We start from the raw sequence: 17,155 nt of genomic DNA on the forward strand, positions 1-17,155 counted from the left end.
CATGCGGCTGTCTCTGTTTTCATTAATGTGTTAAGTCACCTCTCTCCCGAGAAGGCCTTACAAGACAGTGGTTCAATCAACAGCAGCTGCTGGTGGCCAGCTTATTTTTGGGCTGCCGCTGCCACTTGTCCAGACGGAGCCGAAATAGTGCCAGCCATGGTGAGACTTCTGGGGAAAACACCAGAGATGGGCAGGTGGCGCAGTCTCCAAAGCACTGGCGGTTCCTGCGGCTGGGATGCCCGGCCACCGTGGTGGCACGGCTGGAGGTGCCATGGCTGAAGGTGCTGAGCATCAGTCTTATTGACTGACGTTTGTATCTGCCATGCTTGCACACTAGCTGCTGCTGCAAACCAGCCAGCTATTCTTGTAGCAAAATCTTTTACTGGACTTGCCACATGCATTTTGCTCAGAAATATGCATTTTTGTTACTGCCAAGGAAGAGAGAAAAATGAGACAACTGCAGCTTTGATTTTAAGTGTAATAAAACTAGTTTATTTACACAGTAACATGAATGCCACAGAGTACACAGCAAAGTACCACAGCAAACCAGAGTGTAACTGCCCCTGATCACAAAGGCTTGAAGTTTATATACTTATTTATATAAAAACGTGTAAATATCAATATGAAGCACCAGATAAAGCAATGCAACCAGGAATTCCAAACACAAATTACCCACAAGAATTAAGTTGAAATTGAAAAAAAAAAAAAAAAAAAATCCCTTATTCAAGGGATTTAAAGAAATCCCATCTATAAAAGTCCATCAATTTTGGAATCCCTAATTTAAAAATAAATTTCCCCCTTTTATTAAAAACAAGAACATATTCTTAAATGCTCAGCATAATTAAGTTTTAAAAGAAAAAAACCCAAGGATTTCAACTGCAAAACCTTCTAATACCAACAATCCAAAGGACAAAGAAACAGAAGTTTTTTCGAGTCTTTTTGAAGAGGTGTTATTTATGAAATGACTACATTCAAATTTACACACTCTTAAATATATATTATATATACAATATATAATATATATATTTTCAAGCAAAAAGGGGCAAAGAATACTTTTGGGATACAAAAATTCATATACATACATATATATATTAAAAAATGCCCACATGCACTCATATATATATGTATGTATGTGTATATATATATGAACAAATATTTCCTCCATATAAAAGAAGTTCCAACCTCTTCTAAATCCCTGAAATCTTCCCCTTGGATTTATGGAAAAAAAATAATCTTTACCATCTGAAGTACAAACCCAATTCTCAAATTCTGTAGAGTGGTAAAATGCTTATGTACAGGTTGAGTATTTTAATTTCTCTCTGGCAACTCTGTTTGATCTGAAAGCATTCTCTGTTTTCCAACTAAATGCTGAGTGGAGCACCAATGCAAGAAGACTTACAGGATATTATTGAAATTACATTCTATGTCTATTCAAAATCATCATCCTTCTAATACTGCATCCAGGTGAATAATAAAACCCATACAAATGTCTACGAAAAATTCTCTGCAACACAGCAGTGGGAAAGACCTACTCCTTTTGGAGTTGAGGGTGCCCTAAAGAAATTTCTCCCCAGTATTTCTTTTGAAAAGTTTTTGTGTATGTACACAATACATATTTTGTGTGTGTATGTATTTCTCCATGTGAGAAGTACATTTCTCACATGTATTCTCTGTGTTTGGAATCCAGATGGTTGTTTATAGAACATTTCCACAGGTGTATTTTTATAAAGGTACTTAACATTCTCTTCTGCACTTTGATGTTATCTTACTGCATAACTAAGTCATCATCATGTTTCTTTCTACGAGGACTGAAGGGCTCTGATTTTGCTGTAGGTTTTACAAGAGTTTCAGCAGAACCAACGAAAGCTCTGTGAAATCAGAGTGAAATAGATGGCCTAGTCATGCACAGAATAACAGTCGTGTACTGTTTCTGCAGAGAAACAGCTTAATTCCCATTTGGGGAAAGGGGAAAAGGAAGGTGCATTAAAAGGTCTCATTCAGTTTCCATTTTATCCCTCAGAAAATTTACAATTGATTTAAATAAAAACAGGACTATTTAATTTATATTTACATGTGAATTTAATTGCTATTACAAACAAAAAAAAATTTAGGTGGGGCATCTCAGCACAAGAATTGAGAAACAGATACATTTTATTTCAGCAGCAAATACTATTTTTACATGCTAAAGTTAAGGACCTACACTGTGAAGCTGCTGAATAAATTCTCCAAGTAGCTGAACCCTAACACACATGTGATTTATTTAAATGATATTTTTTTCTCTCTAATATGTGGGAATTTCCCTGTGTTAAAACGTCAAGATGATCCATTCATACCTTGTGGGTGCTGCCAGGATGTGTGGAGCATAAAAGATTTAAGGTGGAACATTTCTGTAAATGCTACATGCATTCTTGTCTGTAGGTCAGCAACACCGGATCTTAGCTTGAGTTACTGATTTCATCATGTCTGAATACTGAAGTGAGACCAGGCTTCTATATTTGGACATTGCAGAGACTCCAGAATAAAATTCTGGATTCCCTCATTCCTGAAAATTTGTAGGCGAGTTTTTAAGTGGTATATTCTCTTTATATTCACCTGGATCAGATCTGAGGTTTGAAAGATAATTAGTGAATAAGCAATTCCCATTTACGAAACAGAAAACAAAACCATTTTCCATAACATCACAGGAGCATTTTTTTAGAACTCCTGTTTTAACCGAGGTTTGCATTTCACACCGGAGCCTAGTGTGCAGCACATCCACTACCTACATACAGCAGAAGCAGCACACCTTACCTTCACCGCTTCTTCCAGACTAATCAGATTCCTCATCTCCTAGAAGCTGAATGTCTGCAGTAGATTGTCAATGCAGTAGCCTTCTTTTGATGCTGTGGTTGCTCTAGACGAATTGACTTGTTATCCACTGTTATTTTCCCTTCGTAACACAATTGTGTTACTTCAGGTTTATGCTGTACTACAAGCAACAAGGAACTCATTTGCATAAACTCCCAAACCAGATCTCATTGAATACATCAACTCAGTACCATAGGAAGTACAGCATTTAATTTTGTAAAGTCTTTTGCATCTTCTTGTGGGCAGTATTATTTCTAGGGCTATTAGGAAAAGAATAAGGTTTCCACCAACTGTCAAGCTACATTTTAGTTTTTTGACAAGGCACTAAACATTGTGAATCCAATCACTGTGCTCTCTCTGTAACATTAGAGAGGTTTTTAATGGCTCTAATAGGATCAGAAATCACTCATCATAATTCTTCAAACAAGCATTTGATTTTCCCAGATATTAGTTTCCACTGGAAAAATCTTTAGAGTTCACGTTAAAAATATTTGAATGACAGCTTTTATTAATAGAAAAATATATATTTACAGTCAATACTGTTATCTTAGATTTGCAGCTCTTCCTATTTCTTGAGCTCAACTGAAAGTGCGACATTGCTAAAAAAAATTCAAGATCTGTGCACACATTCAAGTAAGTTATAACATGCACAGCCAGGGGCTTTGTTCCTGTCGTACACAGGATCCCAGTTACAAACAGAGCGGGTTTTTTTCCTTTTGCTTAGCAATTATGCTGTAGCATCTTTAGGATTTGTTTACAATCAGTTTAATGCATACATTCTTGGATATTTATGTGGCACAATCTGTTGCCAGGATGGAGAACCACCACAAACACAGTTACAATCATCAGTTATGGGCATATCTGCAAAGTCAGCCTCAAGCTTCCCAAGGAATAGCCCAGGCCAGATTGTGTTCAACTACTTTGACCATGCTTTCTTTTTAAAAAAAAAACAACAAAAAACCACACACAACATTACAAATTGCTAAAGTTTACCCAGTGCTGCACAAGAAAGAGATTGGTAGTGAACATCTATCCATGCTTGATTATACTGCAGAGCTAAAATGAGTATTGGTTCATCACAAAAGATACAAACTGAAATTAGATAGCTAGAGATACAAAGGCTTCGGACCAGCTGCATTAAATACGTATGGTTGTAAAACATTCAAAATTCAACTTTGCATGTGCGTGTTGGCATGAAACTGACACTCGAGAACGTGTGTCCGTAAACACCCACCGCCTTCAAGGAATGAGCCCATCGCAACAGCAAGTGGTCCAAGAATTGCTCGTAGAGCCTATACGAGTTAGGTGAGAAGTTATGTGTGCACACGCACTAGGACACAAACACAAGACCAGACCACAGAGAACAAGAAGCCCTACTCATAGCTCAACACATTGTGACTAACAGCTAGCAGATAGCACGCGAGTGACGGGTCATGCTCAGTGTATGGAAGTTATGAGAGCATTGCCCTCCTGTGTCCAGATAGAGCAGGGCTGCATTGAACGTGTGTGATTCTTTGTAAAGGTTCTTCTGTGAGCTGCTCAGCAGTAGTGGAGAAACTTTCTTTCCTGATGTAGTGGAAGTACCTCAACTACATTCATTGCACTTGGGCTTTTAATGCACTGTCCTCTTTTTTCTGCATCAATGCCGCCATCCTAACCTTTTTGCCAAAAAGAGAAAGAAAAAAATACGTATCACATTAAAATACATTATCCTTATCCTTGCCTGATCCTTCACTGATACAGGTGAATCAAACAAAAGAATAATAATCAGAAGTTTCAAAAAAATCTTTAGAAAGGTCACAAAGACAGTCTATATACTACGGCACAATCGATGTAGGCTTCCAAAACTATTCAGCTCAGCTCTGATAGATGCCAGATAACAATAATATAGACATTTCAACCCCTCCCAATGTATGGTGTGGATCCAGAGCTAGTTTTGCTGACTTTAAGCCTGCAGGACTGTTTGTTCAGTTTCCATGCATCTGGTCCAAGCATGCATATGCTGTATAAAGTGGCTATTTGTTTCAAGGCTGAAGTGAACTGATTCCTCACAGTTTTAACAATTAAAATGAAACATCAATCCATAAAAAGAACACATGGATATCTGCATTTATGTGCCAGGAAAGTAAAGGAAGGGGCTGCAGATCTAGCATCAGGTAAAGGCTGGTGTGTAAAGTGAACACTGTAATGTACAGCTTTAAAAAATACATACAAGAATTGCACATAGATCCATAGGAGAGAAGCACAGGCTCATAACTAGGGCTGTCTGCTTTCCATCACCCGGGTCAGAAGATTCGGTATCACTTTTTCCCCTGCATCCAGATAAATTCTTCAGAGTCAGTAAGGAAAAAATTCAGAGCCTAGCAATACTGAGCAAAGATACTGTCTGTACAGCCGCAGAGGTTCCATAGGAAACGGCTGTTAGGTCAGGGAAGGAAGTCAGCAGCGGCCTCTAAAAGTGAAAAGCTCCTTCAGGTTGAGTTTTTAAAATTCTGTCTCTTTGATCCTCACTAATTCCTGCTGTAGTCCAAAACTCTGTCTGCAATGCTCTTTGAGCTATTCTGACAACGTTCCATTTTTAGGGTGTTGTCTATAGCAACATTAGAAAACACTAGTTACAACAGACAAGAGATACGCAGCCAAACACCGCTGTGGGAAAAATGGATCACGATACTGTTAGTTGTGGCTGCCAAACTTAACAGCTCCCTCAATAATTAAACAACAGTGTTTTTGCCCCCTTGTTTTTACCCTTCAGAGAACTGCGTCTGCAGTAAAAGTGTCTCCATGTGGCCTGTTAGCTACACACAGACAAGCTCTAAACATTTCTATTTCCTGCCAACATACCAGCAGAGCCAATTTCAGTCCCACTTTGCAATATGGCACAAGTGACAAGAGCAAACCAAAATAAAACGAAAGAGGCGGCTGTTATTTTCATCCCCGATTCATAGCAGTGATTGTCAGAGAAGGTTACGTACGTCCTATCCATTTCAAGTCAGGCTTTAGTGCCTTTTGCGATGGAAGGGGAATTTCAATTGCCCACCATGGGTTGTATCATTCTTGCATAAACGTAGTTATAGCTACAGTACATCAGCACTCCAGACTGGTGAATGTCATGTAGGAAATGGGATAGACAAAGCGTGCATATTTTGCTTTTTAATGCAGAGGTCTTAAGCTAAGGGTAATGGTCTGATTAAGGCAGCATTGTTGAAATCACAGATCCGTGGTTAGAAAGGACATGGGTAATGAGAGACAGACGGAGGGAAGAGGGTGGAACACAGATGCTTGCTGCCCACTGATACTTGCTGCAGTCAGCAGGATAACCACATCTGGGGAAGAAAAACAGAAGGCGTAAAGCTTAAGAGAAAAATCCAGAATCTGTTTGGTTGAGACCAAAGGAAAAAGGAGTCCAGCCCACTTGTGGGAGACTGACTAAACTGGTATGTGGAATGGAAGCAAATGGGTGTTTTGAGGCATGGTGGATCATTCATCTCACATTTACAACTAATCCATCTCTGCTTAAGGTCACTGCTATTCACTAACCAACGCTACATATGGAAATGACAGAAACTACCCAGAAGAGGAGGGCAATTTGTTTACTGTGGTGGTAGAAATAGTGGTATCAAGGTTTGCTCTCCTTTTCAGCCAGAAATTAATCAAGTTACATACTGTCTGATCCAAATGCAGTCATGTTTATGTAACCAATCCCTAACAGGCCTGGCAAAAAAGTAACGTTTCTGTCATACTGGGTACAGGACGCAATTTCTCCAGTTAGAACCTGTTTGCTCAGAGTTGCTGGCTTTGCTCTCTAGGCTAGTTTTTAACACTTGTACAAAGTGTGAGCCCTAGGGCAGGCTGGAGTGAGGGCTGGGGTGGAGGTTGGGGGCGCTTCACGAAAAGCAACAGGCTCTACAAACTAGTGCTGCTGCATGATTCTCACGATGCGATGAAGTGAGTCTATAGTGGCAAAAGCCAGATATTGACAACAAAGCCAGTCTTCCAGAATAACTCCACAGTCCCTGTCCAAGGACTTCTCTGCAAACTTGATCATCAGCAGCGTCCTTTTGATATCCAGCCAGTTCTGAAGTACAGCATCTCTCCGGGCAGGGTTGGAAGATGTACTTAGGGCATGGAACAAGTCCTCACGTGGACCCCAAAGCAAACACTGAAGGATTCCCTTGGCTTCTGATATCAGGATCCTCTCTGAAGGGTTGGGATTCAGCAGGCAACTGGCAAGTTGTTGAAGCCCTTGAGAGTAGAGGGAACGGCAAGGGATCTTGGGGAGATCAGCACGAGTATACTCCTTCTCCTTCAGCTCTGGATTCTCATCAAAGGGATTGGGTAAGTGCAGCATTTCGTAGATGAGGATGCCAGTCTGGAACTCATCACACTTTTTGTACTGTGTTGCAGTGATGATTTCTGGAGCCAGGCGGGACTGATCCCGTAGGACCTCAGGATCCACCATATGACTTTTCTGCTTGGCCTGGGAGAAATTGCTCACTATTAATCTGGCGGGGCAAGCAGTGTTGGGACTGGGCTCCATAGACTCAGAACTCAGCAGGCTGCCTCCTGGTCTGGAATGAACCAGCAGCAGGTTCTCTAACCGCAGATCACAGTGTGTGATATGATAGGGTTTCAGGTGCTCCAGGCCCAAACACAGCTGTAAAAGGAGTAGACAGACCTGCCTCTCATACAAATCTGGGCTTTTCGCATGGCGAGGTGCAGATTCTCGCACAAAGTCGGCCACTGTTAAGTATGGGACTTCCCGTGTGATGACCACAACACGGCTGCGTGGCTTGCTGATGGTCCCCTGGTTGCTTGAGCTGTCTTTCTGTGAAGCCTCTGTATTGGAAGGACTGTCTCTGTTCTTTTGCTCAGGCTCTTTCTCCTCTTCTTCTGGCTCTTCTTCTTCCACCTCTGGTGCATCAGCATCCTCCCACGGAAGGAGACGAACTGGTACTTCAGCAAGGAAATGGCCACAGTCCTGCTGGATGTTAAAGTTGATAGCCAGACTCTGCCGGATAGACAGGCTGTGGTAATACTGCTGGGATTCCTTAGCTTTGCTCTTACAAATCTGGGGGAAGAAAATAAACAGAACAGACATAACTCTTAAATTTGTAAATTTTATATATATTTTTTTTAATATGTACCTTGTTGATGGATATCCACAGTCCAGCCCTAAACGCAAGCACTGAAAAATTTTTTACTGAACTGACCTTGGCAGACTAACTTAAGGCACATGAACAGTTTCCATTGGATAGAAAGCAACAGCAGACCAGTATGTACAGGCAGCTCTCCCTCTGCATGTATTATTCAATGGAAAATACAGCTCAGGCAGGTTGTGCTTTTAGTCAGAATAGCAGCTGATACATGGTAAATGCACAGTGAAGCTTTACAGTTATTTGTTTATCCATATCATTTGATTTTGTGTTTTTCTCTCAGCTTTCTGTGAAGCTTAAACAAGATAAAAAATAATCAATAGCAATAGGAGATAGAAAGAAACATGCATAGAATATCTGAGGATACGATCAAACGATTGCACATGACTGAGTTAGCATGGTATAACAAGTTACCACCTGTCAGCTGAGTTAAGCGACTGGTTGCATGCTCCTTGCCCACTGTACCTGGAAACTGAAATCTATGAGCTACAGCTGTGTCAAGCTCACACATCAAGTCTGCAGTGAGGGGTGTATGTGTGCACAGCAGGGGCTGCTGCAAGCATACTTGCTGGGGCTCAGGTGATGAATGGAAACTCATTAGAGTATGGTAGCTTAATTGCTTTCAATCATTTGTCAAGATCCCAAGTATATATTTTTGTTTTGCCATATCTAGCTGTATTTAATTTCTGTACAGAAATATCTTGTTGATATATGTATCATTATCACCACAGTAATTATCCTTATTGTTTGTACTGCCGTAACAACTGGCAGCTCCAACCTCCTTAAAACAGTCACCGGACAACCTCTATTAGGGCCTCTGTTCTAAGGGATTTACTGATTAAAATTACAGCCTACAAAGACTCAGGCATGTTGACCTTTGCATATTAACCTTAGTTCTACTGACTTCAGTGAGATCGTTCAAAGCCTGTAAGGTTAAGTGTATGTTTTAATCTTTACAAGGTTAGAGCCCCATGTATTCAGTTTGTATAATGCACCAACAGGTCTTAACTGCAAAGCTCAGAGGAGGAGAAAACAGGAAGGTATGTCTCTTCAGATGAAGTTACAGCTTCGCTTCGCTCATCCCTGAAAGCGAAGGAAAGCCAGATAACTAAGGTTAGTAAAAGTCTGCACTAGTTCTACATTGTCACAACAACCAGGGTGGCAGATCTCATACTAGCCCTGAATATAAAGCAGAAGGTGACGTTTCTCCCTGTTTCTCATTTTTCCCCTTCTCGGGAACTTATGTAGGATAAGTTATAAACTTATGTTTCACTGAAGAAAAAAAAAAACACAAAACAACAAAGAAAAAGTTTTTCATCTTTTACATGCTTATGTGGTTTAGAAACATACAGTTTAATGGGAGATTTAGTTTTTTATGCTTGTTGATCAGGAAAGTGCTTTGTCGATCAGGAAAATGCTTTGTCAGATAATCTATCATATGAAAGTAGTCACAAGTAGTAACAGTATTTTGATTGTCATCCTGTTTTTGATACTGTATTCCCATACTTCACAAGCATTTAAATTTCCCTATGTATTATGTACACTACAGCTTAAACTGCCTGTTTATAACTGCTATGCACAAACATAACAAATTTGAAAAATATATTTTCTAGTCAATTTTATTTAAGATAGTCATAATTTTCTGGAAATGTTGATAGTTATCTTTGTACAGTGGCTCTTGCCAATTTAAATTTTCAAATATATTTTATACTGTTAGAGGTGAAGTGAGTTATCATTGGAAAGTCGCCCCCCCCTTCTCTCAAGGGTTACAAAAGTTTAAACAAATACAGTAAAAATACAGCATTAACCTTTGAATTCTATATGAAAACAAAATGTCAGCTGATTGTTTTGGAGACTGAAGTCCTCAGATTTATTCAATACTGCATAGAAGACAGAAGTAGAAAAGTGTTACGTAGACCCTACCAGCGTGTATCAAATTTGACTGGGAGACCAGGTATTAAGGAAAACAAGAATAGTTTTGTCTACTGTGCCCTTCAAGTGCATGGCCTTTTTCACAGCCAGCCATGGGAATAATAAATTCCAACTGCAGCAAAGGTTCAGTGTGTTGTAATCCAGCCTTTAGTTTTTAAAAATACTTAACTGACCTAATCTAAGTTATAAACTCATTCTGAAAGAGTTAAATTTTAAGGTCAAGCTTACTTGCTGATAAGAAAAGTGAAAAAAAATGCTTGCCCTTAGCTATTGTACTGTATTTCATGTTACCCACAGAGGATTTGTAGTGCCACCTGCTAGCTAAAAATTGTATTTATTAGGAATATATAACCCACAGAGTATTTGCTTTTAAAACCATTAATACTTTGCAATTTGGTGAGCACAAGACCTTTCTAAAAGTTTTGGAAAAGGATTTCTCAAATTTATTACTGCAATTTCCGTTAAAATAATAGAGATAGCCTCTGCAACTCTCAAAATTAGCCTAGGTTCGCTCATTTTAGAAAATATTGGCAATCCTAGAATTGGGATAGTACAAAAGCACACTTTCATGGGCCTCTGTGGATGTGGCAACGCTTCCTGCTAATTTAGAAATGACTGGCTGTGCATATCTGCACCAAAAGGCATTCAGCTGTTAGGGCAGGGTCCGCTCGCTGTCTTTGCACCCATTCCCTTTCCCTCTGAGCCAGCAGAACCAGCCTGGGAGGCAGATCTGATCTGTATGTTGCCAGCTGCATCATTCCTAAGCAATGCCTTTCCAGCCTACTAAAAACGCCCTGTAAGAGAGTTATCCTTCTCTATCTTCTTTCTTTTTCTTCCTGCTACTCAATCCCAAGTCTATTTTACTTGAAATTAAATGGATAGCCTTTCTCCTAGCTGATATTAAAAATTGATTCCTATCCTTTAACATTACACCTTTACATTTGGGAAAATGTAAATTTCCCCCTCTTTGATGTTTTATTTTCAAAAATAACCAGCCCTCATTCCTACTACCTTTATTCCTAACCCTCTGACTCTTGTTGCTCGTTTCTGGTTTCTCCTGATTTATTGCAACTTTCTGAAGAGTGGTACCCTATAATGAATACAATATTCCAGTTAAGACCTCTCCAGCATCAAGCAGAAGAGAGCTTTATATATAAGGATCCTTGTAACATTTCCCAGGGTGAACAAGTCACATTATTAACTCCACTGTTACTGTGGGTCATGAAAACCTTCAGAGCAGTGTCCACGCTGAAGTCTGAATCCATAGCAGAGCCAAACTTCCCACAATGCCAGTTCTTAAATACAAGGTTTTGCTTCAGACTCCTCTCTTTATATCAACAACACAGAAATTAAAGACTAAACAGTATTATGATTAAAATCAATACTAAAATGACTGCATTCATCAAAACAGTTTAAAAAACATAACCAATAAAGAAAAAAAAAATCTGTAATCCCACAGATGACCAACGGTGAGGGCTTTTGGACACTTATACTTCTCTTTTTTTAATACCGGGAAGTATATGTGTACATGAACATGCATGCAATATCTACAAAGACAAGAGAGCTGAGATCTGATTAGAGGTGCATTTTCTGCTTCTTGCTTTTTGTTTATAAACACCACTAAGTGAGAAGTGGAAGAGGCAGCTGAGTTATTTAAGGCTGATTAAATTGCTGACTATAAAAAACATTAAAATTTGTACACTAGATACTTTGTAATCAGCAAGAGGAATGGAAAGCAAGGTTATCTACAGCAGCACCCAAAAAAATGGACTATGATGACAAATCAGACACTTGCCTGAATTCATATAACAGTTTCTAAACCACAGACCTGCAGTAATCTGATATTCCTGTAAGTGTCTGGCTACTCTTCAGACTTTTGCTGTGAAGTACAGCTGCATGAGTCCAGAGAAATCCTGGGGTTTTAGGTTGCAGAGTTCAGATTCTTATTTACCAATATCTAATTAAAATGGGGGAAATGTACTGAAAGCAGTGGAGACAAACTTACGTTTTCTTATTGATCTGTTCAAAGAGAGTTTATAGAATGTAGATTTTATTTACTAAAAAACCTCTTATACTATTTTATCATTTTCGGAGTTGCAGCTTCTACTCAGAACTCTATTTTATATTACCATTTTGCAATGGAGTAGTGAATGCTGGTGTTTAATACTATTAATAGGTAACAATGCTCACCCTAGCATTTTGTATTGGAATTACTCCACTGTCACCTGAAACTATCACCTGAATGACCAAGATTTAAAATTTTCAAAATGGTTTGAGTTATAGTAAATTATGCATCCAAAGTCTGTATTTCCATTTAAAAAGATTTAGGGAACAAACTGTGAAATTTGATGGCCTCATTAGCAAGTGTTTTAGACTGCTTTTGATGAATTGCTCAGGGACTGGTTACAGAGCTGCTTTTCTGTTTGTGACAGTTAATGCGATGTCAAAACTGTAAATTTTGTAAAAATGCCCAGTTTTCTTTGCATGATTTTTAAAGCTTTTGTCTGTTCCAATCATCTACTCTAAAAAAATATGGAAGTCCTGTTGCCTTTTACATATATAGGATGTTGAATTCCTATTTTTGGGCACAGGAAAAGAAAAAAGGTGAAAACACGTTGACTGAAATACCAACAGAAGGTAGGATCAATCAGTCATTTACCATTTGCTTTAATGAAATACAATCAACTGAGCTACAAAGATTTGGTATGTGATAATAGCTGAAAGGAAGGTGTTGATAAGGGCTTGGCAAGCCTCATTTCTAAAGCTGATAAAGAGCTGGCTGTTCAAAACATGAAGCAATGTTGGTAAAAAGCCCTTCCATGTGATGCAAGAAAGCAATGAGAAAAAAGGAGAGATATGAGTAGGAAGGAACGGAAAGTTTCCATCTTCCTTTTCGCTGGAATGCACTGTCATCACGTGTATTTTCTTTAGTGCATCCATATGAACTGAACTTCCATTACATTTATATAGGGACAGGACAGGTTTCTTTATATCCTGCCATTTCAATCCTCCCCCCGCTCAAGAAGCAAGATTTGAATGTTTCAGAGCTTCTAAAAACTGTTCTGCATTAGCTTTTATTTTTCTTTTATGGGTCCAGTAGCATACTATGCCATCAGCTGACTTCCACTTTCCCAGCAGGGAATATCATTTCCACTCTGTCCTATGCATTTTATAGGGCGTCAGTGAACTTAAAGTAAGATGAATATTGTGGGAAATGAATTTACAAGTGCTGAAAATGAGAAACACAGAAGATCACAAAGACTGCACCATCTGTGCTACTTTGTTGTACTGCACTGAGGGACAACTGCAAATGAAATTCTGTGTAGAATGAAAGCTTGCTAATCCCAAATTGATAGCCTGTTCTTGGCACAACCTTGTTTTCCAAGGAGGCCAGTTTGATCTCTGATTGACCTCATTTTCTTGATCTGGCCTTGAAATAGAGCTTTGACTTTTTTAACGATGTGCCAAAATACAGAATTCTATGCTCCTGTGACTGAATTCTGAATGGGCTGAAAGTTTAACGTACCTACATAGCTTTATTTTGATCTGAAGCGTGACGTTCTCGGATGACCTTTAGTAACACTTTTGCCAAGAAGCTCCACTAGGAAACTGAATTACAAAAAAAAATACCTTAGCACTGTGATAAACTAAACATAACTAGAAAATAATTGTCAGCTTCAACTAGGAAACTATAATTCAGCCCAATACTATTTACTTCAGCGTTGCCCGATTTTATACTTGGGACAGGAACCTTAGCAGAAACCCTAAGGTTTTACTGTTAGAAGAACTTCTTCTGCCCTGTAGCAATCAAAGCAATAAATTTTAACTGCTCATTTTGAGCTCTTTGCACCTTTGCAATTCCTGTCATCCTGCCTGAACTGCATTGCAGCGCACGCCTGTGACCAGAACATACACGCTGCAGGCCATAATCCCACTGGCCTTTTATCTCTGTATTTTTCTGTGTGGACTCTGAATCATGATTTCTATAAGTCTGTTTATGATGTACAGTAATTTTTTTGAGAGTTTAATACTGAAAGTGGAAGTAGTTTACGTCACTGACAGTAATTAATCTTGTGTAACTATTATTCATTCTGAGTAATTACCTTTCTTTTTTTTTTTTTTTTTTAAATAACAGAGATCCGTGTTGTATCACTGCCTTATTCAGTCTGTGTAGGGATACTAAGAATTGAACTTGGCCAGCCCACTTTGTACAAAAAGCTGGTGCTCTCTGCTGCTTTTACTTTAATGTAACCTTTCCACTACATATTTGGAATTACTGATAAGACTGTGGTTTCAGGGGAATGTTTATCCATATTGTCCCAGATCTACCAACTACTTAGAAGATGGTACTGCGTTTAGTGAAGGAAAAATACCTCAGAGACTGGAATTTTATGGAAACCTTTCTTGTAAGGGAACTTCTGTTTTTTCCATTTGGAAAAGTAGTTTTCTGATCCTGACTTATTTACTGTTTTATTTATAATGCTTCAGTCAAAATAATCTCCACATGGCTTCCTGCAACTTTTTTGCACAGGATGTTTACTAGGAGATAGGGGAGAGTGAAGCAAAAAGCATAATACGATGCTTTGAAACAACACACCCCCATAAACAATGTTTCCTCTAATATCCACACCAACAGAACAAGTTGTGCTCGTTCTCCACCAAATTTATCAGATCATCTTTTGCTCGTGATACCACCAAAATGTAAAGGTGCACTGGTAGATCAAAGGTTCATCTGCACAAAAGGTTCATTCTTGTAAATTTAATTCAGCAGTAGTCAAATGGTTAAAGCTTAATTTTTAACAGTGCTTTTGTAATTCTACTTTTGGAAATACAATATTAAAACATATTTTGTTTGTAATGCATTAAGACTCTTAACAGCATTTGGGGGCGAATCTCTTGTTTTCTACAAAGAGAATAACAATTTAAAAAAATCCCATTATCACTTTTTTTCTCAAATCTAATATTAAAATAATAGAAACTTAAGAAGCATGTGAATTGTTAGCCCTGTTGCTTGGGTAGTTCTACTTAACTCAAAAGAGCTACATAAATTTATACTGCCCAAAAATGTGGCTTCATATTCACTTTCAAAGTGTATTTCTAAGACTTGATCAAAAATAACAGGAAGACTTTATTTTGGATTCACTAGGCACATCAGTAATTCATTTGCCATCCTGTTCTGGGGACAAGGGATTTAAAACGGCAGGAACACATAGCTTACTTGTTGGAGGTAGATGATTATGTAATTTGGCTTTAACAAATATACTATCATGGGTATTTTTTGTGTAAGCTAAATTCCCCAAATCTTTGCGTAATATAATAGCCATCTGTTGTATGAGATATTGTACAAATCTGATCTTGGACTGATGACTTCTAAGTCAAAAATCAATTTGGGGCCGATGTTAAGACAAAGTTGAAATTCACTATAACTGATTTTAGGGGGAAAAAATCCAGTAATCACAAATTAAACAATGCTATATAATTCAACATATTAGTGTAGAGAATGCAGTAATAAAAATATGCACAGAAGAAACACACAACTGAAGAGAACCCAACTTAGCTGAACGTGTAATACTTGGGATATATGAAAGAGAAAATGAAAAGACAGCAGTAGTCCCGTATGCTGGCCCTGCTTGGCTTATAAAGAAATCAGGGAACACGTATAGTGAGAGTATCTCCCTAGATCACATTAAGTGCTAGGGAGGATGTTTTCACGGGTAACTTTTCCTCTCATCGTAACAGCACAACAGCTCATGGTGACCTCCAGCTCAGAATATTTTGCGGATACTTCACTCACTCTGAACACCATCACACCTATTATAAATTTTGTTAGGCTGAGAACTATTTTTAAGACATCCAACTCATGAAAGAAAAAAAATATAGTGCATATTTGACCATGTTACATTGCTGTTCTTTCTTCTCCTTGGCTTTCCACAAAAGAAACCTATTTAGGAGGACAGTAGAGAAGAAAACAACAACAGAGATCTTGCCTGTCAGGGAATGCTTTAAGGGCATATCCATACTGCGCAAATAGGAATGACATTTGTGATAACCCAAACCTGCCCATATCGAAAAATAACACTTTAGGTCCTAGAAGCAGCATTTTTGCATCATTGTATTAAAACCAAAAAGCCTCATCTTTCTATTAAAACCAAAAAGCCTCAAATTGTTGGTTCTGCAACCAGAGTAGATATTGCCAGAAATATTCATGGTCTGGTTCTTGTTCATCTGTTTTGTACCACTGGATGTGGCATCCACAAGACATCCATATTTCATTTCATGTTTTCAAAAAGAGGTCCTTGATAACTAAAGACATATAAATAGTTATGACCACAAATCTGCCTTAAAAAGATGCCTTTTCAAGTTTCAGAAGAACATATCATTTGCACCAATCTCACCTTTTATTTTTTCATATCTTTCTTGTAAACAATCATGCAGGACTGGCAACAACATTTTGTTAACTGTAAAGCACCACCCTTCTGAGAATGTCACCATGCTCTATAAGGAATAATTGATTAGGCTTGCAGACCTGTGTTAGGTAATAAATGTTTTATCTCAGTTTCAACAAGGAAGAGTCAGAAGTGCAGTGATATGCTCAAGGTCGCACAGGAAGCCTAATAGACCTATGAGTCTCAGCTGTCCTTCTTACTATCATCCCACCAGATAAGCATTGAGAGCTGTAGAGATACAGCACTCAGAAAGAATTACCTCTATAAAAGTCTGTAAAGAAACATCTAGTAAGATAGCTGCCAACTATTCATTAATGTATTAGCAGTAAATCTAGTAAATCTTACTTCTTTTATGTGTTAGCTGGAGAACAAACTAGACACAATTGTTTGTTTACTAGAAGGCCGCAAAACTAACACTGACAAGTTCCACTTCTTTTAAAATATAGCTTATAAGGCAATGCTGATGGCTAGACAGAGCTTTGGAAAGGCTGGTAATGAACAGTGGTGAAAATATAAGACCTTATGGGAACATAAAGATATATTAGCCTAGAATTTACATTTAAAATTACGTATCTCTGAACATGGAAATCTTTCCTAACTAGGAGTGATGATTTAGTATCATCTGCATGCAGATGAACCTAAGGAGTTTGTTATTGCATGCTTCCAAAAAACTGCTGAGATATGTTAAAATGATACAACTTTTTCTTCAATGTGTCATTAAACATGATAAAGACTGAGTTGTGTTGATTTTGGTTTAATAATTTTGGAGCTGCA

General features: G+C 38.4%; 1 protein-coding gene across 1 annotated transcript in view; it reads right to left on the minus strand.

Moving 5' to 3' along the window:
- Positions 1-6,760: 6,760 nt before the first annotated feature.
- Positions 6,761-17,155, minus strand: part of PEAK1 (pseudopodium enriched atypical kinase 1) — a 116,916-nt gene continuing 106,521 nt past the window's right edge. Inside the window, exon 6 of the mRNA XM_074156047.1 lies at positions 6,761-7,918. Within this exon, the coding sequence (XP_074012148.1) occupies positions 6,761-7,918 (1,158 nt within the window). The remainder of the gene's footprint in view (positions 7,919-17,155) is intronic.

Source organism: Numenius arquata, chromosome 11, assembly GCF_964106895.1.
Source record: "Numenius arquata chromosome 11, bNumArq3.hap1.1, whole genome shotgun sequence".
NCBI lineage: Eukaryota > Metazoa > Chordata > Aves > Charadriiformes > Scolopacidae > Numenius > Numenius arquata.